Consider the following 23,750-nt stretch of genomic DNA (forward strand, 5'->3'; position numbering starts at 1 on the left):
GTCACTCTGCTAGTGCTGGCGGCGGAGTCTGTGGGCAGCGCCGACCGGCCGCTTTCCAGAATCAATGGGGTCAAGGGCAGACGCCCGGGTAGGAATAAGTGTATGTAGGGAGTGGGAAGACAGACGGTGTCACTGCTTTTTTGACTGGCGAAGCCTCTTGCTTAAATATGGTGGTAGGAGAAAGTGTCCGCTGGTGTGTGCGTGTGTGTGTGATATGATGTCACATTTAAAAACGAAAACAAACTTTTTAAAACTTACACTTTAAAAGTCCTTAGAGTTGAAGTATATTCGTTCGATTTTAAAAGGTGTGTTGAGCGCCTACCCTGTCCCAGGTCGGATGATGCGCATTGGGCCTTGGGGGTGCCGGAGACCCAGACAGAAATGGGGAAGGCGGAGCAGTGACCCCATAGTGTGGCCATGCTGATCTATGTTTTCTTAAACAAGAGAAGGAGTTGAGAGAGAGTGAGAGGAGGTCTTAGAAGGGAGAGGGGTTGATCTTTTTCAGAATAAGTAAGTTTTATCTAGTGGCGGAGTTGACCACCATTTGCCTAAGCTGCAGATGAACTCAAGCTAACTGTTGAGATCCAGTAGGCGGAATTCTGGGCAGACACCTTTTTTGTGTAAACCTGAATTTGACGTCTTAAGAACTGGATTGCATCCACATGTTGTGGCCATGATTCTCTTACTAATAGCTACATTTCTCAGATTACTTAAAATATAATCAGAATGAGTATGTATTTGTGTAACACAGTTTTAATGTTTTTCTGTTTACTTTCCCGATTTATGCCAGAAAGTGTTTACTTTAAAGCACGTGTTACATTGGGGTAAAGGGTGCTGACGCTTTAAAGTACATATTGTTTTAAATTAAGACTTCCAAGTGACACCGATGCATTCATTCATAGTTTCTTTGACCAGTGGCCATCTGGTAACCATGTTTTCTCAGTCTGCTCAGCTGCTTGCTTATTAAATTTACCCTAACGGCTCAAGAAGCTCTATTCCTGTGATTTAAAGGGTTGTTTCCTTTGTATATGGGAGTAAAGTGATCCTGCTGGAATGGAGAAAGAGGCTGGACTAAATGAAAAGACCAGAGTGCTAGTTCTGGTTCTGTCATTCACTAGTTAGGTGACTTTTAGCAGCTCTTACCTGTTATGGGCCTTTTTTCTCTATGTGAAATATTTGGACTGACCATAGGACTTACTTGCTTCTGCGGTAGGAATGTTGTCGTTCATTCATTCATTCATTCACGTGACAGTCTAGCTCTGCAGTGTTCCAGACTAGTAATGGGAAGACATGTGACTATTTGGTTCTGGTTCTTGAGGTTCAGAATATAAAGAACTACCCATTCTGTGGTTTGATAAGTGCAGTTTTAAGTTTGTTTTTAGAGTTACTTGTTAGTTTTTCACCACCCTGGGTGCTTAAATCCTACAGTTTATTTATCTGTATTTAATAGTTCATGAAAGGTTTAAGTGGGGATTTTATGAAGACATCTAAGAGATTATAAACAATTAACTCGGAAGGGTATACTGTGGATTTTAATACACTCCAGTTCCTTCTCATTAAACAACTCATGGTAACTCGAAGCCTCGTGGCCAAGGGAATGCAGCTCTGGCCCAGTCTGAATCCTGTTCTGTGGCTCTCTCAACCTACGGTGGAGTATCTTTTTTTTTTTTTTTTTAACATTAAGGTTTGGTTACTAAGCCCTAGGCTTGACTTAGGTGTTTGCTTAAATTGTAACCTTTGGTTTCTAGGATGGGTTTGTTTCTCCCCAGTATCAGCTGGGGATTGCTGTAGCTTTCTGTCTCTTTCACTTGAGCACCTTCATCCACATGCTCAGTATTCTGCTGAAAGTGTTGGAGCATTGAAACCGTTTTGGTGGAGTTCTGCCTTTTTGGGCAGAAATTTGGAAGCCATGACACTTCTTGTGCAATGCCATTGACCACTGCTTAAGAGAGTTGCTATCCGGAAGTACAGGCCTACCACAGGGGACTCACACTCTGATAGAAGAGGATTTAGGATGAGAGGAGAACACAGAATAGGATGGGACTAATTTCCATCAGGAGGAGGAGGTATTATGTAAAATGAGTCTGGAAGTTGACCAGTTGGGTAAGGGACAAAGGACATTCCTGATCCTGTGACTAAAATAAAGTCATAGCTAGGCAGTCCTGGATGGTTGCAGAATTGCATTTGTTTGTAGGGTGGCAAGAAGACCATTCCGACCAGACCATCAGTAGATGGATAAACTTGCATGAGGCTTGAAAGATGACCAGGATAGGTTTGATAGGTCCTGCCTGCTGTGTGTACGAGTCTGCACTTTGTCTTGAAGGTGGTGGGTGAACTGTTGAACGGTACAAATGTCGAACAGGATTAAGTAGTACAGTACCTTATCAGGGCTCTATTTTTAAAGGCTCTTGGGGAGATCAAGAATGATTAGCAAACTTAAATCAGGTGGAAGAATTTGATTCGAGGGACGTGGCTATAAGATACACCCACCTCATTTGTAGGGTGTGGTCTTAGAAAAAATTGGAGGTGGGGAGTTGTGACTCCTGGGATTGACTGTGGAATTGTCCTAGAGAGAATCAGTTTCTTGTCCTAGTTAAAAATATCTGATCAATAACTTCCATCTGCTGTAGATGGTGGTGCCTGGTCTGAGCAGATAGGGCTGCTTGGTGTAAATTTCTGGATATGCCTGAATTTAGTAACATAATCCAGGAACATTTTTTAAGTGTCCATTCTGCCCCCTCTGATGAGTGTTTGGGGAAAACGGTGGGCTGACTGCTTTAGTCTCAGGTCTGGTTCTGAACTTGGTATGGTTCTGGGCATGTTACCCAACCTTGCCCCGCTCTTGCTCCTAGAAGTGTATGATTGAAAGATGCTTTACAATTCAAAATTTTCTGATTTCTTAATGCTAGGAAAAGAAGATTGTTATTTTAAGCCTATTTTGTAACCATTTCAAGGTGTGTAAAATGTAAAAGACTTGAAGATGAGAAGAAAAGGATAAAAAGCTTTTGTTCGGTGGTGACAATCTGCTAAAATTTAGAGAGGCCAGGATTGAAAATTGGTAACTTTATGAAGACCCATCAGGAGAGGCTTTAGTCGGGTTTTAAGTTCCTTGCTCTTGTTTTTATGTCTCCTGCTCAGTCAGTTGTTTAATGAGAATATATACGGAGTGTTCTGGCTTACCTGCCCATTTATCCAGTTGTGCATTTCCCCAGGAGTTCTTTCAGCTGGCATCAGACGAGGACAGATGTGGAGGGCCCAGTGTTGTAAGGGCCAGGGAGATTGTTCTCACCTAGCCAGCAGCCACACTGCAACTAGAGCAGCGCTGAGCTTTCTTTAGGAAATAGCCCTTACCTTCTGGCCTTATAGAACAAAGCAAGGAGACAGATTAAAAATTCATCTGAGATAGAGGTAGTCTTCCCAACAGCCTTATACAAAAAGCCTTAACCAGAATGTTGGGGTGGTTCAGAGACTTGATTGGCAAGATATTGTCAGTGTGGTTTCATTAATGGGGTTAATCTTTTTGTTTTGTTTTGTTTTTTGAGATGGAGTCTTGCTCTGTTGCCTGGGCTGGAGTGCAATGGCGTGGTCTCAGCTCACTGCAACCTCTGCCTCCTGGGTTCAAGAGATTCTCCTGCCTCAGCCTCCCGAGTAGCTGAGATTACAGGCACCTGCCACCATGCCCGGCTGATTTTTAAATTTTGAGTAGAGACAGGATTTTACCATGTTGACCAGGCTGGTCTTGAATTCCTGACCTCAAGTGATCTGCCCACCTCAGCCTCCCAAAGTGCTGGGATTACGGGTGTGAACCACCACACCCTGCCCTAATGAGGTTAATCTTGATGGTATCAGGTGGAGAGATTTTGTAATGATTTTTACTGCTGGATAATGCTTTTGGCATAATCACTTGAGGAGTGGTGAAAACTGCTTGTACTTGCTCCTTCAGATGCCTTCAGGTGGCTTCTAAGGCCAGGCCTTAGAAGCTCCAGAAAGCTTCCTTTGGCTGGGTTCTACTTATATTAAGCAGTTTTATTTCCTCCAATATCGTGGTAACCTGAATGGGTGATGCTTTTGCACCTTCTTTTTGTAAACATTAAAAAAAAAAAGCATTTCATAACAATAAGAAGGAAGAAAGGCATTAGTTTTAAAATGTTTTGCCATTGCATTTAAGTCAGCTTTTTAAACATATGTCAATTACAATCATTATACTGCATATTAGTAACTTGCTTTTTGGCAGTTTAGACTTAAAAGCAAAACTGACTGGGCTATATTGCGGGGAGATTTTCGAATCATTGGGAAGCTCAGTGGAACAGGAGAACGAGCACGTGTGTGTGAGCCCGCTCCCTGACGTGCCCTTCTTGTGTGCCCACTGTATTGTCCACTGTATTGTGTCATTCTGTGCTTGGCTGCTGACAGCACGTTTTCAAGTTTCTTTAGCACAGTGGCAGGTCTTTGTTTTGTGTTGTAGGGACAGAGCGGTTTCCTGTTCTGACCTTTCATCTTTCTTTCCTCTCTAGCTAAAACATTCTTTTCATGAAGGGTGGCTTGACACCTTTGAGAACCTGCCAACTTTGGTTCATGTGGTAATTTGGGCAGACATGTTGCCAGTGAGCCAATTAGTATTTTTGTCCATCCCTTTCGTATTTCTCCATTACATTAAAAAAAAATACCAGTTTTAATCGGGGTTAGAGAGTAATTATCTAATACCTCATTTTGTCTTCTACAGGTACAGGATTATCACGGACATAAAATTTGTGACCCTTATGCCTGGCTTGAAGACCCCGACAGTGAACAGACAAAGGTAATTTGGTTTCTAATTAAAGATAAGGCAGCCTTAGTAGCTGGCACCAAACTCTAAATGTCAGTTAACTACAGCTTTTCCTTTCTGGTGTTCTCCTGGGTTTTCTGCCATGGGATGGTGAGTATACCTGTTGTTACCACTACTTTTTGTCAAGTGATTCATGGGAAAAAGACGAAAGCATGGCTTACTCCCAGAGAAAGTCATGTAAGTGTTTCAGATAATGTTTATGGTTCATAGTGACACTGATGAGCTATTTTAAGTGAAAATATCGGAAAGAAAACTGATTTTTGCCAAAAGAAATATTGAAAACCTAGATAGAAATGATGTTAAAGGGAAAAATTACCTCAATGTTTTTTCCTAAAGAAAAGAAAATCTTGTATATGAAATGAGTATCAGGTCTTGAAAACTGAATACTGTCCTTAGATTGCTTATTGATGTCAACACAACAACAATGAAACAAAAGCTAAGTAGTAAAGGGGCAGAGGGGAGCAGTTTCTGCCCTAAAAACAAAGCTTTTGTATTCTTTTGGAGAAACAGTATTTCAAGGATCCTGCTGAAGTCTCATTCAGTAATGAAGGTGGCCCTAAGTCCTATGTCCCACAGACATTTTTCACCTTTTGGAGTGCCTGGGAGTTGTCACTTATGTATACTTTTTTTTTTTTTTTTTTGGAAGACAGAGCCTTACTCTGTCACCCAGGCTGTAGGGCACTGGTGCGATCTTTGCTCACTGCAACCTCCACCTCCTGGGTTCAAACAGTTCTTGTGCCTCAGCCTCCCGAGTAGCTGGGATTATAGGCATGTGCCACCATACCCTGCTGATTTTTGTATTTTTACTAGAGACAGGGGTTTCACCATGTTGGCCAGGCTGGTCTTGAACTCCTGGCCTCAAGTGATCCTCCCGCCTCGGCTTCCCAAAGTGTTGGGATTACAGGTGTGCACCATCGTGCCCAGCCTATTTATATATACTTTATGTAGTTAATTAGGTTTGCTTGGGTCGGGGAATTGTGTTTCTCAAGTTCATCTTAAGTTCTTTGATTCTTTTATTTATAACCATAGTTCATAATACTTAGTACATATTTACAGTTTCTAATATGTTCACCATCCTGAAATTTATTCGAGCTTCTTTAGAGTCGCAGGGTACATTTCCCATTAAAAAAAAAAAAAAAAATTGTTAAATGGCACTCTAGGTAGTTTTTCAGGCCAGTCTTCAAACGCCTGTGTCTTAACTCCACCTGTTTCCTGCGGTCCCTTGCCACCGTATATACCAGTGTTCTCTGGAGACCTGAATTCAGATTTGCCAGAAAAGCATCCCTTCCTGATGTGGAATTGCCCATCTCCCCACTGGGACAAGGAAAGGGATGGAGTGAAGAGCTTAGCCGGAGCATGATGGTATATGGAGAAAAGAAGAGAAAGTAGAGGTAGGGGAGTAAACCATATGATCATCTCTTTCTTCTTCCTTTAGTCTCAAGCACTGGCTCACCTGCTTTCTGCCATCCTCACCTGTTCTTCGTGAGTAGCGTCTCTCCTTAGCCCACTGCAAACCTCTTAACGACTTCTTTTTATCCTTTGTCCCTAAAGTTAGCACGCTGCTATTTTGAGATTTCCCAGTGGTTTTTACTTTTATCTGCAATCTTACATTCTTTCTCTAACTCCCTTCAAGAAAGACAAAGGTCTCATGGATGAGAATGGTTGATATTTGGGGTTTAATTTTTCTTCCCGGAAGCACTGGGTTGTAGTAGTGGATGGGCAGAAACTCCAAAGTGAGAAACACAGGAGTATCTTTAGGAATGGTGGTGGCTGTAGCTCTGCAGGTAAGTCTGGGGAACAGAGAACAGGTGTGGGATTACCTCCCCACTTCATCCCTGCCATAGATTACCTTGATTGTTCAGCACTGGACAGAGACAGAGGGATTGGGTCTGGGAGTGGAGAGTCACACACACCTGCCTAACCTGTACAGGCTAGAAAGCACGAGGGAAAGGGTGAAGTTCTTATACATCTCTTGGAAAACTGTCCCTAAGACGTGATGATTTCTTCGCCTGAAGTATTGGCTGTAACCTGGATTTCTACAGCCTTTGATGGTGATTGAGTGATTGAGCGCTGTCAGAATGACCCAGATTTTATCTGTTAATGAATGTATACTTTGCTGTTCCTTAGTTGATAATGACAGATTCGTGGATGACAAGCCACTTAGTAGTGGATATCAAGCTTCCAGTTAGTGGATGAAACTGCTAATTAATGATCTTACAGTCAGCTCTTGGTAGAAACTAAGACATTGGAGTGTACACTGTTATTTTTGTGGTATACGTTTCTTGGATGCTTACTATGTGCCAGGCACTTTACCGGGAGTTCTGCATATCCTGTTTCATTTGATTCTCAAACTCTGAAATAGATATTTTTATTTCCCCCGTTTTACAGATGAAGAAATGGAGGTGCCAAGTGATTAAGTATGTTGTCCATGGTTACTCAGCTAGTAAGTGTGTAGTCAGGGGTAACCCAGGTAGACCAGGTGGTTATCAATTACACGTTAAAAAATAAGTAAAAGTAAAAAGACTGGGCATAATACTTTGTAGATGCAAGCTAAAGGAATTTATTCATGTCTGTGCTTGCCGTGTGCATTTGTAGGCCCTCGTGTGTGAACCCTGGGCCAGCCCCCGCTCTCATGCTGACCTGTTCTTTTTTTAAAACATATATATTTTAAATTGTAATAATTCAGAGTACTGTGATCTTACATTCTTCTCTGACTTCATATTCTACCATGGCAATTTTTCATGTTAGAAAGCAATCTTTACAGTCCAGAATTTTAATAGTCATACTATTTCATCAGGTGGATGCACGATATTACACCTAATGACTTCTGTTGGAAATTATTGTTTTCAACTTTTCACTATTACAAATAATATCCCAAACACGCGCTTTTCTAGATCTCCACATTTCTGATAATGACATGATTACTTGTTGCAGTAGCCTTGAAATCTCTTCTCCATTCTCAGGTATTTGCTTTTTGTCATTGCTATCAAATGCGTTCCTTTTTCATTATTGATGGCATATATGAGTGTTACTGACTCTTTTGTTAGACACCGAGTCTTGCTCTCGCCCAGGCTGGAGTGCAGCCATCTTCTGGGCTCCAGCCGTCTTTCTCCCTTAGCCTCCCAAGTAGCTGGGACTACAGGTTCATACCGCCACACCCGACTAAACTAGCTACTGCTACCGATTTTATATTTATTTTGTATCTAGTTCCCTTACTGAACTCACTAAATTTTCAGTTATTTCCCTTAGATTTTTAGATACATAATCATATAACATATAATCAAATTTAGTGATAATTCTATTTTCTCTTCCTACGAAACTTTGGTTATTTTATGTATTTTGTACCTAGTAATTTTTTTGAACTCACTGATTCAAATAAATTTTCAGTTATTTCCCTTAGGTTTTCTAGATATATAATCATATAATCTACAATCAATTATTATTTTCTTCTCTACCAAATTTTGGTTCAGGTCTTATTGAATTGGTCAAAGCTCTGCAAAACACGTACGAATAGTAGTGACAAAGAACTTTCTAGCCTAGTGTTTAAATTGTTATTTTGAATGATATTTGTCATCTTGTTTAAGCCTTGTTATTCCTACTTTTAGTTTTGGATTTCAATTTCTTTTTAATACCAATCAGGATAATTATATAGCTTTACTAATAATATTAAAATGTCCTTGAATTCGTGTGATAAAATTCCATTTTTTCTTATCTGCTTTTATGTTCCTTACAACTGTATTTACAAGAAATGTAAATCAATATCCTGTTGTCCAATGTAATAACCACTAGCCACTTGTAGCTCCTGAGGACCTGAAATGTGGCTAGTCTGAATTGATTATGTGTTGTAAGCATAAAATACATGCCGGATTTCAAACACTTAGTTTGAACAAAAAAATGTGAAATACCTCAATATTTTATATGGATTATATAAAATCAGTCAGGACATTAGAAACATCTGTAGCTCTCTTATAAGATCTGAAATAGAGTTTCTATTTAATCTAGTATTTAATACAGGTTAGCCAATCCTGAGACTGCCTAGCATTTAAGGTTATATCCTTTGTAAAACAAAATCAGAGAAGACTTGTAATGGGAAATTCTCAAAAACAAGGTTGAAATGATTTGTGTGTAGTGGATTACATAAAATATATTATTGAAATTTTTTTTTCCTTAATGTGGCTACTAGAAATTTTTAAATTGTATATGTAGCTTGCATAATGTATCTACTGGGCAGCGCTGCTCCTCTGTTTCTTTACAAAATATCTCTGTTAACATTTTTCGTATCAGCCTTAGATTTGCTTCAGAGAATCAACTGAATTGTGTGTTATCTTGTACAATCTGAAGCATTTGCTATAAAATAGCAATATGGGCCTTGACAGCTAGAAAAAATTCATCCAGATTCAACTCTCCCTCTACCCCCTGCCTCGCCCCTGTTTTTGAGAATTTTCTGTTACAAGTCTGCTCTGGTTTTGTTTTATAAAGGATATAGCCTTAAATGCCAGGCACTGTCTGGATTGGCCAACCTAAATTAAATACTAGATTAAATCTGAGACCTACTGATAGCATTTTAGATCTTGTAAAAGAGCTACAGATGTTTCTCACTTCTTGACTGGTTTTTATTGGAAATGTAATAAACAGCTTTTTATTTGTTTTAGAGGCTCTGTAAAGATTCTCCTTTTTACAGCAAGGTATGGCTAATACACCTTTGTGTACATGCTAATAACCATAAATAGAAAATGTTCATGCTGCTTTTCTGCTCTTATGAAAAACACACCATACCTTTTCAGTCTGGGACCAAAATTTAACTCATCAGATCAAAGATGATAGACTCACTGGCATCAATAACAAGCCTGTCTAGGGACGAATGAGAGGTATGCATGGAAGATGCACAGGAAAGGCCCCCTCTGACACCTGAAGTATGCTGTCTGAACAGGTCAGCATGAGGCCGGCCGCAGTGGTTCACACCTGTAATCCCAGCATTTTGGGAGGCCGAGGCGGGTGGATCACCTGAGGTCAGGAGTTCAAGACCAGCCTGGCCAACATGGCAAAACCTCATCTGTACTAAAAATAGAAAAATTAGCCGTGCGTGGTGGCACATGCCTGTAATTCCAGCTACTTGGGTGGCTGAGGCAGGGGAATCACTTGAACCCAGGAGGCAGAGGTTGCAGTGAGCCAAGATCATGTCACTGTACTCCAGCCTAGGTGACAGAACGAGACTCTGTCTCAAACAAGCAAACACACAAACAAAAACTAAATTTGTAAAAACTGGTCTGGGAGAACTATATGGAAATACAAACTAAACACCAAAAGTAAGGTAAAGGAAAAACTTTGAGTTAGAAATCCTTCAGATTCCTACTAAGTATAATATGCTGTTTAAGTGCATGTTAACACAGTGTAATTTCACTGGTGTAAATGGGATATCAGGGTAACCATGGTAGCGTTAGCATGAAGCGCCAGAGAAGGCGGTTTGCAGTCCTTAAAATGATTTGAGGCCAGGTTTGGTGGCTCACACCTGTAATCCCAGCACTTTGGGAGGCCGAGGCGGGCAGATCAGGAGATCGAGACCATCCTGGCTAACATGGTGAAACCCCATCTCTACTAAAAATACAAAAAATTAGCTGGGCATGGTGGTGGGCGCCTGTAGTCCCAGCTACTCAGGAGGCTGAGGCTGGAGAATGGCGTGAACCCGGGAGGTGGAGCTTGCAGTGAGCCAAGATTGCGCCACTGCCCTCCAGCCTGGGCGACAGAGTGAGACTCCGTCTCAAAGAAAAAAAAAATGATTTGAAGACTAGATAAGTAGGTCCCAATAACCAGGCATGTTTCCTAGTCCGCACACATTTCCAGCTTATCCTTTGTAGCTTGGAGAAGGAAGTTTGACGCAGTCTTACCTTACGCCGTGTTTGGCAACTTGAGCCTCCAGTGTGTGAACAACATGTGGTTGACTTTCTAAATTTTACCTTTTTAAATTTCCCTCTGCTATGTGTCCTTATTTCCCCTGGTAAACAAATAAGCAAACCTCAAACCCCACACTTTGCCTTAGCTCTTCTGAACCGCCTTCTTCCTTTCAGTCGGTCTCTTGGTCCCTTAGGGCGTGTGCCCTGTTCAGATCTTACTTTATCGTGGGCTCTCTCCCTCTCTTTCCCTACCTGTCCACAAGCCGCTTTCTGCATGCCTGTTGACATAGTTGAAAGCACCCTTTTCTTTGTACCACTCCCAGTAACATCTCCCATTAGCATAAACTATTTTCTTCAAGATCAGTGGTGGCCCAGTGGCCAAATCCAGAGACTTCTAGAAATCAGGCTAGGCACAGTGGCTCACACCTATAATCCCAGCACTTTGGGAGGCCAGGATGGGAGGATTACTTGAGCCCAGGAATTTGAGACCAGCTGAGATGACATAGTGAAACCCTGTATCTTTATTTTATTTATTTGTTTATTTTTGAGACAGTCTCATTCCATCACCCAGGCTGGATTGCAGTGGCACAATCTCAGCTCACTGCAACCTCTGCTTCCTGGGTTCAAGCGATTCTCGTGCCTCAGCCTCCTGAGTTGCTGGAATTACAGGTGCCCACCACCACCTGCCAATTTTTTGTATTTTTTGTAGAGACCGGGTTTTGCCATATTTGTCAGGCTGGTCTTGAACTCCTGACCTCAAGTAATCCTCCCGCTTCAGCCTCCCAAAGTGCTGGGATTACAGGTGTGAGCCACCACACCGGGCCTTTGTCTCTTTAATTAAAAAAAAAAGTGTGTGTGTGTGTATGTGTCTGTGTGTATGTGTGTCTGTGTGTGTGTGTATGTATAAAACCAGAGACTTAGATAAATCAGCGTATATTCCTCACTAGGGAGATGGACCTCATGTCCAGGGCGAATTGTAGAGTTGGGACTTGCAGGCAAGGAGAATGCTGTTCCGTGAGCCCTGCTTTTTTACATTGCTTTCATCATGGGGGCAGCATCTCTCCGATCACTGGGGGAATGCTAGGTTAGCATTTATTCTTCCTGGCCTCTTTACCCGTGTGGTACCAGGTAGTCTGTATTGCGTGATTTGCTCCCCTTCCTAGTAGTGATACTTGCTTGGTTTTGCAACCCAGGGGTCCAGGTAGAAGCAATGTTCTTGTAATCTCAGTCTCCCCATTTTACCCCATCTTATTGTGTCTTCAGCCTTTTAGCTGAATGTTCTAGAAGTTGTTATTGAGTTACTGAAGGAGAAATACACAAAAGAAAAATTTACACCCTTCTAGGGGTGACTGCCTTAACTGTAACTGATTGTCAGGTCTGGCTCTCATGGAACTGTCTTGGAGTTTGGGCACATGAGTTAGCTAAATGTAGAATATCAGTGGCATTTATCTAATAACTTTTTATTCTCCCTGAGTGCCGCCCTGGGCAAAATGAGAGTAACAGCAACTCCGTTTCCTTCACAGACCTTGAGAAGAGAACTCTAACAGAATTGGAAGAAAATATTTTTATTTATATTCGTTCCATCTGAAAAATAAGATAAAATAACAATTTGTTTCGGAGAGGATGAAAGGAATATAAATGTAGATTTCTTTTCTGGGACATGTGAGTTCCCACTTTTCATTCTCTCACTGACTAGCTGGAAGTGACCCTGTTACACCAGCTGATTAAGGGGCTATGGCAATTAGAACAGAAATCCTTCAGGATTGCAGGATAAGAATCCTGGAAATGTCACCACCTTCTCCCCCTGTCTCAGTACTGTTTCTTTCCTTGGCAGGAAAGATTTAAATCTTAAAGGACTTCAGATCATATCTGGGATATTTAAATCCTAGGATTTCTATGTAGGTATTTTAGTGTCACAGAGATCAGCGGAGAACAAAGTTTGTGTAGGAAAACATCTGCTTTCCGTGATGCCCTTCATTGTCTGTCCTGAAGTCTTTTTATTTGTTTCTTTGCTTGCTTGCTTTTGTTTTTGGTCTCTGGGGTTAACCTTAAAGTGTGTAGCTTGAGGAGTTTCTGTTCTTTCTGGTGTCAATTTCGGTGACAGTCTGGCCTAGGTCTGCCTGGATCATGTGCTTTCCCTAGTCCAGATCCAGAGCCAGCTTCTCGAAGAACTGGTGCTTAGCTAGGTGAGCAGGGATTGATCTGTCTGATTGCCTTTCCCCATCTGGCCACTACCTTTTCAGGCTAAAGGAGAGCTATTGGGGTGGAAGCTTGCCCCCAGGAAATTCCAGTACATGAGGGGCTGGTTAAATGTCTCTAAGCCAAAAGCCAGCAGTTAAAGCTTACTGATGGAGCTGCCAATCACCAGAAATTACAGGTATAAAAGGCTGGTTTTGGTGTACAGTGTTCTTTGAAAACTTTGTAATAAACCGGGGGTATCTCTGTGGATAGTTCCTTCATTCTGTGAGTTGGCAGGCATTTCCGATGTTGCTTCTGTTGCAAGGCAGTGTGGAGGAATGGAGTATTTGCTGAATGGTACTAGAAGTCAGAAGATACAAATTGCAGTCTTTGGTCTTCTGTTTTCTTGTCTATGACTGTAGCAAGCTGTCTAATCTAGTATTCATTTTCTTCATCTATAAAGAGTTAAAGTAATATTCATTCATTTAGCTCCCAGTTATGATAACACCCAAGTGAGAAAATGTATGTAAAAATCCATATACAGCAAAGTTCCGGTCAGACGAAGACGGTGCTGCTTGGGCGTTGCAGCTTCCATGTATCGGGGTATAGACTTTCTGACTCTAGTCTCCTAACTGCTTAGTCAAAATGTTTGACTTTAAAGACTCTTATCTCTTTTTATTTTTATCCACAAAACTAAGCCGATTTTCGTTTTGAATTCTAGATTTTTCACGAAAAGATACATTCTGAACATTGTTTTTTCATTGGAACTGTGACTTGTAAGTGTGGTTTCATTGTTCTCAAGTGTAGTGATGAAACTAGGCCAAAGATTACTTACAGGCAATAGCCTTAAAGTAGCGTCTTTTTAAATTGATGCCTTTGAACCCCACTGGCAAAACTGGCCTGTGAGACGCCTTCCACCCATTCATTCATGTTCCATATATGGGCCTGGATTGAGAATTACTGCTGTATGTATCCCTGCTCTAGTAGATATGGGAAATGTGTTTAGTAACCGTTTTACCACACAGTATCTCAGTCTTTAAGACTTCTAAGGTCTTAAAAGTCTTATTACCTTCTGTGGGAATGTTTAGCTTTATTACAGTTTGTAAACATACTTCTCATAAATTCTTGAGGAAATATGTATTTAGGGAATACCTTCCTTCTGATCTCTGGATGGGATAATTGTCAAAAGAATGAGGAAGTTGCTGGTACTGGGCTACTCTTAATCACTACATTCCCTTTTCCCCCCACCGCCACCCCCCAATCTCCTTTCTCTTGCTTTCTGTAATAGGGTTTTTGATGCAAGTGGCAAAAACTGATTCTGGGCAAGTTAGGCAAATAGGCATTTATGGCAAGGATATGAAGGTAGCTTGGAATGGACCAAGGGCCAGGCTCTGAGCAGGCAGGAATGTCACTTTTCACCCAGCATTGCTATGGCTTCAGTGATCTCCAGTCATTCAGCCTGCCATCTCTTTTTCAAGTGATGGTATCCCAAAAGAAGGAGTCTTGATTGGCCAGGCTGTGGGTGTGTGCTCGCCCCTTGGCTGTAGTGCAGCAGTAAGAGAAGAGATTTGGTAGAAGCCTCAGGGACTCTCTTTGGCTTCTGCAGTGGCAGCCCAGCTACCTGCTCCACTTAGAAGGGAGGGCACAAGGGAGGGAGAATGGATGCTGGCTACCCCAAGTGTCACATGCCTGTAGGTTTCATTCTCTCTCTTTTCTCCATATGTGCTTCATTTCCTCCTCCTCCTTCACCTTTCCTCCTCTCTCCTTAGTTTATCTGTGTGCTCCCTGTGCTGAGTATTGGGTTAAATAAGGGGGATGCGGTGTCGTAAGTAAGACAGATGCCCATACCAGCATGGAATTTGCATTGTAGCTTGGGAGGACCAGAGATTGAAGATGGGCAAACCACCTGATCTCGGCGCTGCTAGAGATCAGAGCAGTAAGGAGGCCAGGCCACATCTCGTAGCACAAGCTTGTCCGGCCTGCGGCCCACTGACCACATGTGGCCCAGGATGGCTTTGAATGCGGCCCAACACAAATTCGTAAACTCTTAAAAAACATTCTGAGATTTTTTTTTTTTTTTGGTGACTTTTTCTTTTTCTTTTTTTTTTTAAGCTCATCAGCTATCATTAGTATTAGTGTATTTTATGTGTGGCCCGTGACAATTCTTCTTCTAATATGGCCCGGGGAAGCCAAAAGACTGGACGCTTCTGTTGTGGAGGTTAAGACTCCAGCCCCATTGGTTCGCTCTCAGGGAAAGCTCCATTTTAGAAAAGCACACCCTAAATCATTGATGAATTGTTTCAAGTACTTGTATACATTTAATGTTGCTGTTTTCTCTGTAAGCAGTTACTCTGCTTTGGTTTCAGTCATCTGAAGTTTTTCAGTGAAAAATGCTGGCATCAGATATGGTATTTTTGGGAAAACAGCTGTTAAAAAGTGAACATCTAAAGAACTACGATAACTGATTTCTTTCAACTTCTTTTTTGTTTTGTTTTGTTTTTTGAGATGGAGGTTTGCTGTGTCACCCAGGCTGGAGTACAGTGGCAGATCTCCACTGCAACCTCCACCCGCCGAGTTCAAGCAATTCTCATGTCTCAGCCTCCCGAATAGCATGAGTAGGTGGGACTATAGGCATCTGCCACCACGCCTGGCTAATTTTTGTATATTTAGTGGAGATGGGGTTTCACCATGATGGCCAAGCTGGTCTCGAACTCCTGACCTCAAGTGATATGCCCACCTGGGCCTCCCAAAGTGTTGGGATTACAGGCATGAGCCACTGCACCTGGCCTTAACTTCTTTTTTCCCCCACTGTGTTTAGGTGCCTAATTCACCATCTCATTCTGCCATATTCAGAGGAGAAAGTACTTAGCCATAAAAATCACCAGGGCACTTGTTAAAAATACAAATGCTCAGGCTTCAATCTGAAGCATTGGATTTCAGTATAAATCTGTTCTCCAGGAGCCCCACTCCTCACCCTCAGGTAATTCTTCAGACCCAGAAAGTTTGGGAAAACTTCCCTAGGGAATACTTAGATTGCTTGATTAAAGAACAATTATAGGATGCTGCGGTGGCTCACACCTGTAATCCCAGCACTCTGGGAGGCCGAGGCGGGCGGATCACGAGGTCAGGAGATCGAGACCATCCTGGCTAACACAGTGAAACCCCCTCTCTACTAAAAAATACAAAAAATTAGCCGGGCATGGTGGCGGGTGCCTATAGTCCCAGCTACTTGGGAGGCTGAGGCAGGAGAATGGTGTGAACATGGGAGGCGGAGCTTGCAGTTAGCTGAGGTCACACCACTGCACTCCAGCCTGGGCGACCGAGTGAGACTCCGTCTCAAAAAAAAAAAAAGAATAATTATAATACCTTTCATTTTTTTAAGGGCCTATTCATAAGCAGCTAAGTTCTAATAGATGTCTCACTGTTGTTTATAGCATCTTTGTAAATTAGTGTTAATGGTTCCAGTTTTTCTCATTGGGGGAAATCAAGGCATGTGACAAAATTTCTGGGACTCTTCCAGATCCTCTGACCATTTGAATCAGCTCTTCATTTAATCATATATGTGACTCTCTGGAGCTCCAGTTGTACTTCCATAAAACCTCATAACTTTCTGCTTGTTCTTGTCCATGCCAGCACCTCCCTGGGTCCTGCATACACTGCCACTGAGCTAGATGTTCAGTAACTTCCTAACTTGTCTCTTTTCTTCCAGACTTTTCTTTTTTACTCTGCTCCCTCTAGCAACTAATGAGAACCCTTAGAGATATTGGAATCTCTGCCTGTTCATAGGAAGGCAGTGTGTATAGTTGTTAAATGAGCAACTTTAGAGGCAGAAAGTCAGGATTGAATCTTAGCTCCACAATTTTATTAGACATTGGTCATGTTGGTTTTTTTTTTTTTTCTTTGAGATGAGTTTCTCTCTGTCACCAGGCTGGAGTACAGTGGCACGATCTTGGCTCACTGCGATCTTTGACTCCCTGATTCAAGCAATTCTCCTGCCTCAGCCTCCTGAGTAGCTGGGATTACAGGCATGTGCCACCACGCTCAGCTAATTTTTGTATTTTTAGTAGAAACGGGGTTTCACCATGTTGGCCAGGCTGGTCTCGATCTCCTGACCTCGTGATCTGCCTGCCTCGGCCTCCCAAAGTGCTGGGATTACAGACGTGAGCCACCATGCCTGGTCCGACATTGGTCATGTTTTTTAGCCTCATTTTTCTGACTTGTAATTTGGAGAAAACCACCTCATATAATTGTTAAAATTAAATGATAGTGGTTTTGAGCCATTTAGCAAAGTAGTAGGTGCACAGTAAGTGCTTAATAAATGCTAACCATTGCACTTGTTATTGAGCAGTTTAAATAGTATGGAAATTATGGTTTTTGATAATTTGAAAGACTTCATCCTTAGAGTTATCTGGGACAAGTTCTTATATTGCAATTAATTCTTGGGCTCTTTTCCCCCATTTTGTTTCACAGCCATTGCTCTGTTCAGTTCTGCTTTCTTTTTGGATCAGTTTTAGTCCTTTGTATTTGTTAGTAAATTATTCATTTCATTGAGATTTAAAAATTACTAGCATGAAGTTATGTGTAATATGCTTTTAAAATGACTTTACTCTCCCAATCCGCGGTTATATTTGTTTATAATTTCTAAATTTGAGTATCAGTAGCATCATCTTTGCTTGATTAGTTTAGCCAGAACTTTGGCTAAATGTGCTTTTTTTTTCTTTTTTAAAGCGTATCTAGGAAGTCTGTAAGTTTCATACTTAGAAGTTTCTAGTTCATCAATTTCTTATTTTCTCTTATTTTTAAATTTTTTATTTTAATGCTTAAAGTTCATTCTTTCTCATAAAACGCTTTTATTGTAAAGAACTTGTTCAGTCATCCCCAGCCAGCCCTGGAGCAAGCTTCTGGTCAGCTCTCCTCTTTCCAGCCTGCTCATGGTCATCCAGTCCCATCTCGTTCAGAAAACCAGAGGCTTCCAAGGAAAGCTGTGTTAGTCAGGACACTTGATTACTGGTACCTGAAACCCAACTCAGGCCAGCTCACATAAAAAGAGGAGCTGAGTGGCTCATGTTATTGAGGTTCAGGGTATAAGTGCCTTTAGGCACAGTCCGATCCAGGAGTTCATGTTGTATTTTTGGGAACCTGTCTTTTTCTCTAAGGTCATCTGCTTTTCTCTGATAATTTTATTTTTCCAGCAGCTGCTCCTATGTGGTAGAGAAAGATGGGTCTTGTCTCTTTGGGTTGCACACAATCCTTGTAGCCCCAAGTGTCTTAAGCTGAGATAACTTCTGTCTTCAAATACTCATCTCTGTCCCTAAAAAAGGATTCTGATTGTTTTGCCTGGGTTTACTACTATCACTATTTTGTTGACTATTGCCTGTGGGTTAGAATTGATGGAGAGACTTTGCTTATGAAAATGAACAGGGTTTACTTATATAAAGAACATGGAAGGGAGTTAGCATAGTTAGAATACAGACAGAGGTGTCTGTCACATTTTCTATGACAGATGGAGGTACAAGCGACCAGTACCCAGAATCCTCACTGAGAATGCTCAGTTGCAGATGATACGATCTGATGGAGAAAGAGGGTAAACCTCAAACTTACTGAAGGTATAACTCTCACCATTCCAGCCAGATGTTCCTCATCAGTCACAGTATGATCACTGCCCTTCAGTACCTGGCATAACCAGGCATGAGCACTCAGTCTCCTAAGCCTGCTTCCTGCATGCTCCTGAGTTCAGTAGTGCAGGACTGGAAGAGGCTGGCTCCCTGATGTGTGAGTCATGCCAGAAAGCCCTGAGATCAACCACAGCCTCACCTGCTTGAGGTCCTGCCCAGCCCTGGTCTGGGGTAGGGACATTCTGATTGGCTGGCAGCAGTCACACCCTTTCCCCCCAGCTATCAGTGGGACTTCATACAGCACCAGAAAGAAATAGATGTCAACTCCAACAGTGTTTGCCACATCCCGTGAGCCTTAATGTGTGATAGTCTTGTTTTTCTTAATTTTTTGTATTTTCTAAGTAATCTTGTTACAGTTTGGATTTCCTCATTGATACAAACTTATTCAGGAGAGGGAGGATATGTGTGTTTAATGTCCTCATGATCAGATATTTAGTTAGGTTTGGATTTGAGGTGCAAATCACCTCTTCAGGATTTTTTGTCAGGAGAGTATACACCAAGGAACAGAGCCTAAAGGGGTTAAAATTTCAGTTTTGAGTGGGCTCCCTGGTCGTGACGAGTATTGAGAACAAGGATTGAATGTCAGGTCAGAGTGATGGTTTCTGCTTCCTCCCCAGTTGACAGTAACTGACCCCAGTGAGGGAACGAGTTGATTTACCCACACAGGGACAAGCAGAGAGGTGGAAAGAGGCCTAACGGGGCTTCTAGAAGGCCCCGCCTAGCCTGCTGGTCATGTGCAGCTAGAAGCTTACTATGAGCCCTTTTTACCCAAGAGCAGGTGGTCCCAGGGAGAAGAGATGGGCCCACTCTGGGTTTTTTATGTTAAAGTTGAGCCCAAAGGATTTTGGAGTCACATTGACTGAATGAGAATATTTCTCCAGCTTGAGAATGAGCAGGTGGGTGCTTGTGGGCCAGGAAAAGAAAGCACTTCATGGGGTGAGGTTAATGGCATTGTGGTCAAAACTGTGACCTGAACAAGCTTTTCTTTCTGGGGCTTAAGTTTCCCCCTTTGTTGTCTGATGGGCTGCTAATTTTTGTAAACATCCAGTAAGTCCTGGAAAATTACGAGCACTCTTTTTTTTTTTTTAGTGGTAGAGATTCCTTGGCATAGATATTAGCCTTGGAAAGTACATTATTCCAATCTTTTATAGTTTCCATTTCTGGACATGTTTCCTGAAAAGCAGCTGCATCTAATTCTCTTTTGGTTGTGACCTACCTTGACTGTCCTGCCCTCCTGGCCCCAAGTCCTACAGCCTCAGGGTGAGCTCTACTGCCTCTAGGCTGCTTTTGATGGGGCTGTCCCTGTACTTGGAGAGTCATTTCCAAATTCCAAATTGTGCTGAAGTGAGAGGGGATCCAACTGTCCTGCCCCCACTTTTCTCTTAAGCTGGAATTATGGTTTTTGCCACTTTCTCCAGAAGCCCCTGATAATTGCTTAACCAAGTCCTATATTTGTTTTTTATAGCAGATACTCCTCAAAGTTTGTGGGATGTAGCTAGCACCATTCCTAGTTTTCATTGGTATTTCAGAAGAGGGGAGGTTGATACCTGGGCCTGAGCCAGTCTCTACCTGGAAGTCCCTGGTCATCTTGCCTGCCTGCCGACGGCGCTTGCCCCAGCCCACCCTGCCCTGCCCTGGAAGTAGCTTCCCCTTTATTTGTTCTCCTCTAGCACATATCTTTGTCTTTCATTCATCTTGTTAATCACCGTGGTGCACATTGTAGAGTTTTGTATAAATATTTATTTAGTAACTCTAGGCATAATTTTTATTCATTTATGTAAGAATTGTAAAAAGATGAGTATTTTTTAAGTGAACAGTATTTTTAATTTACACTTCCATTTAGAAAGGGAGAAGTTAGAATTATATATTCAGATATGGAGCAATCAGTAAATGAGCCTATATCTGTATTTCGTAAGTCAATTTTTTAAATTGACAAGTGAAAATTGTATATATTTAGGTGTGCAGCATGTTATTTTGATATATGTAGAAATTGTGAAATGGCTAAATCAAGCTATTTACCATATGCATTACCTCACATCCTTTTTTTTTTTTTGTGATGAGAACACTTAAAATCCCTCTTAGCAATTTTCAGGTAGTTACCATGTTGTACAGTAGAGCTCTTGAACTTATTTCTCCTGTCTAACTGAAACGCTGTGTCCTTTACCAACATCTCCCCCAACCCCTGCCTCTGGTGAATACCATTTTACTGTTTCTGTGAGTTTGACTCTTTTAAATAAAATATATAAGTGAGAGCATGAGGTATTCATCTCTCTGTGCCTGGCTTATTTTGTAGGACTGCAGTATTTTGTGTATTAAAATAGAGTACGTGAGGGCAGTTTGAAGAAATTCTTCTGAAGACATTAGGAGCAAAGGAATCTCGGCTCCCAAATTAAGCCACCCTTTGCCAGATTGCTTTTCTTTTTCTTTTTTAAATTGCAGTAAGAACACTTCACGTGACGGCTACCCTTGTAACAGATTTTTCTGTGCACAATATAGTATTGCTAGGTACACTGTTGTACAGCAGATCTCTAGAACTTAATGATCTTGCATAACTGAAGCTTTGCTTTGCTTTTAAGCTTTCTAATAGTCAAGGCAAATGAGATATAAGTAAGATTTCTTAGTTTTGAGCAGCTACTCTTTCCGAGGAAAATGTGTTCGGATTCATCTGTGGATTTAAAATCTAAACTGTTGACTCTCTTTAGCAGCTCAGCTGCATGCATTGGGGCTTTCATTTTTCAGTTATTTTAATACATCCTAGAATGAGACTACAGGTACTGAAACTCCTTGAACAACAAGGAATTTGAGTTTTCCTCACCCTGCCTCCTTATCACCATGGAACTCTTCCATTTTCTTTTTCTTTTTATTCTTTTTCTCCCTTTTCCCCAATTTTTTTCCTAATTTTTAGATCAACCAAGATGATATAACCTGTTAAATACATAAATGACCAAGAAGGTATTTTCCTGGTTGAAATATCAGAAATATTATTGGCATTTATGAAACCCTAAATTTAGCAAAGCTTCTTTACAGAAATTTTCTACCACCCTTATGAAAATGATTTGCCCGAGTTGTAAAGATGTGTTATGAAAGAACTTGAGACTTTTAGGAATTCGGACACTCTTTGGTTTTACATCTAGATATTTGACTTAGAGGAGTGCAGTCTTTAAGTAATGGTCTATTTAAAGTAATTAGCTAACATTTGTGGGTAGGAGGTGACAGAATTGGATGTTACTAATCCTAGCATTATTTGGTAGCATTTTTATGCCTGGCATAACAGTTTTATGAAAATTTTATATGTGAAAAGCCAGTGTGTCTGCTTCAGGGTGAGATGAATTCTGTTGCAGTAGTTGTAATTATACTATGAGACATGTAAAAGAAGCAAAGCCAAATAGAGAAACAGCTGGAGAACACAATTCTGCTTTTCCAAGGAAAAGGAACTGAGCAATCTGTTGAGCAGCCTCTGACCCTTGAACCCACTGTGGGCCTACGTGCAGCCTGATGCAAATCAGAAGGATCAGGGAATTGATATCTTCAGGGTGCTCTCTTTAGAGAATCCCTCAGTGGAAGGGCAGGACCCTCAGCATGTCGAGATCTCAGAGTGGAATCTTTCTTAGGGCTCTGACTAGAACGTTCTGGTGAGGCCCTCTGGAAAATAGCCACCAAAACTGCAAACTGACATGTGCTGTGCCTGTTTTTTTTTGTCTCCACTCCCATTATAATGGTTGTTCCCACCCCTTTTAGAGACCAACCATTCCTCTCGGCCTTGTCTCTCACCCAAACCACTGTCCCAGCCTCCTAACTGGCCTCTCTCTGTCTCCACTTTTGCTCCCCTATAGTCTGTTCTCCATCTAAAGCACAGTAATCTTTCAAAAAAGGGTAAATCTCCTTACCCAATCATGGCTTGTTTGCACTTTGATGAGAGATTGAAACGTCCTATCTGCCCACCAGGTGCTGCCTGCTGTAGCTCATTTTGGTCCTCTGGCCTCAGCTCATTCCCAGCCTCATTCACGTCTTTACTCTTCTTCACACCTGCCAAGCTGTTCCCTCTGTGGGAGCCAGGACTCCCACACCTACTGTTTCCTCTGCCCGAAACATTCTGCCCCACCTTGCGTCATTGTTCCCTCTCAGACCTCAATTTGAAACCTCCTCAGAAGAGCTTTTGTGACCACCCTGCTTAATTAGGTGCCTTCTTTCCCAGTGATTTTCAAGATCTGCAAGGAATGGCTGATTTGTAAATTTCCAAACCATTTGTGGATTGAGGTTTTTCCAAAATATAATGAAGATGCTATAATCATGTCAAATTGCCCTCAAGGTTTTCAGCACTCGCTCTTGTTTTCCGTACTCTTCTCATTGTGGCCTGGTAGCAAACAGTTCAGGCCAACACTGATCTGTAGTTGACACTTTTGTAGCAAGCAGCATTGCTCTGCTGATTACCCTGTGTACATGTCCTTATAACCAACCATTCTGCAACCCTCTGGCTTTTTGCGGGTGTGTCCTCAGTAGAATGAGCTCCATGATGACAGGGATTTTAGCTTGGACTTGTCACTCATCCATCCACAATGCCACGATCAGTGTAAGCACACACAAGATTTGTGTTTAGTCCATGTGGATGCTCCAACTCCCTGATGTTCCTACCCAGCACAGCCCAGTTCACGGAGAAGAAAATCATAGGAGCCCTAGGTTGCGTCTCCCTTCTTTCCTGTGTGGATCTGCTTCATCTCCATCTCCTTTTTCAGTCTCTTAGTAATTTTGCTAACTCACTGCATGACCTTAACCAGGGGACTTTAATACCACTTGCCTCCACCTCCATATCTGTGAAGTAGGCATGGTGTTTTCTTCCACTGTAAAATGAAGTAGTGCTTTTGGACACACTTTGTGATCTCCAAAATGCTCCCCTGAGTGGTTTCTCAGATAGGCATTGATTTTATAACTAAAAAACAAAATCCAATTTCCTCCTTGATGTTTTTAATGAGGGAAAGTGCAGTCAGCAAACTTCCTGTAAAGGGCCACATAGTAAATATTTTAAATGTTGCAAGCCACATAAGTCTGTTGTTTTTTCCCCCCAGCTCTTTAAAAATATAGAAACCATTCTGATCTCCAGAGCTGCAGAAAAGCGGGCCAGGGCAAAGATTACCAATCCCTAGTGATAGTCGGAATTGTATTTCTGTGGGACTCAGTAAATTT

The 23,750-nt window shown here is 41.7% G+C and overlaps 1 protein-coding gene across 1 annotated transcript in view; it reads left to right on the top strand.

Moving 5' to 3' along the window:
• PREP (prolyl endopeptidase) overlaps positions 1-23,750 on the top strand; it is a 163,697-nt gene continuing 139,947 nt past the window's right edge. Inside the window, exons 1-2 of the mRNA XM_011996081.1 lie at positions 1-173; positions 4,724-4,798. Coding sequence (XP_011851471.1) covers positions 168-173; positions 4,724-4,798 — 81 coding nt within the window. The 5' untranslated portion in view covers positions 1-167. The remainder of the gene's footprint in view (positions 174-4,723; positions 4,799-23,750) is intronic.

Source organism: Mandrillus leucophaeus, unplaced genomic scaffold (genome assembly GCF_000951045.1).
Source record: "Mandrillus leucophaeus isolate KB7577 unplaced genomic scaffold, Mleu.le_1.0 Scaffold501, whole genome shotgun sequence".
In the NCBI taxonomy this organism is placed as follows: Eukaryota; Metazoa; Chordata; class Mammalia; order Primates; family Cercopithecidae; genus Mandrillus; species Mandrillus leucophaeus.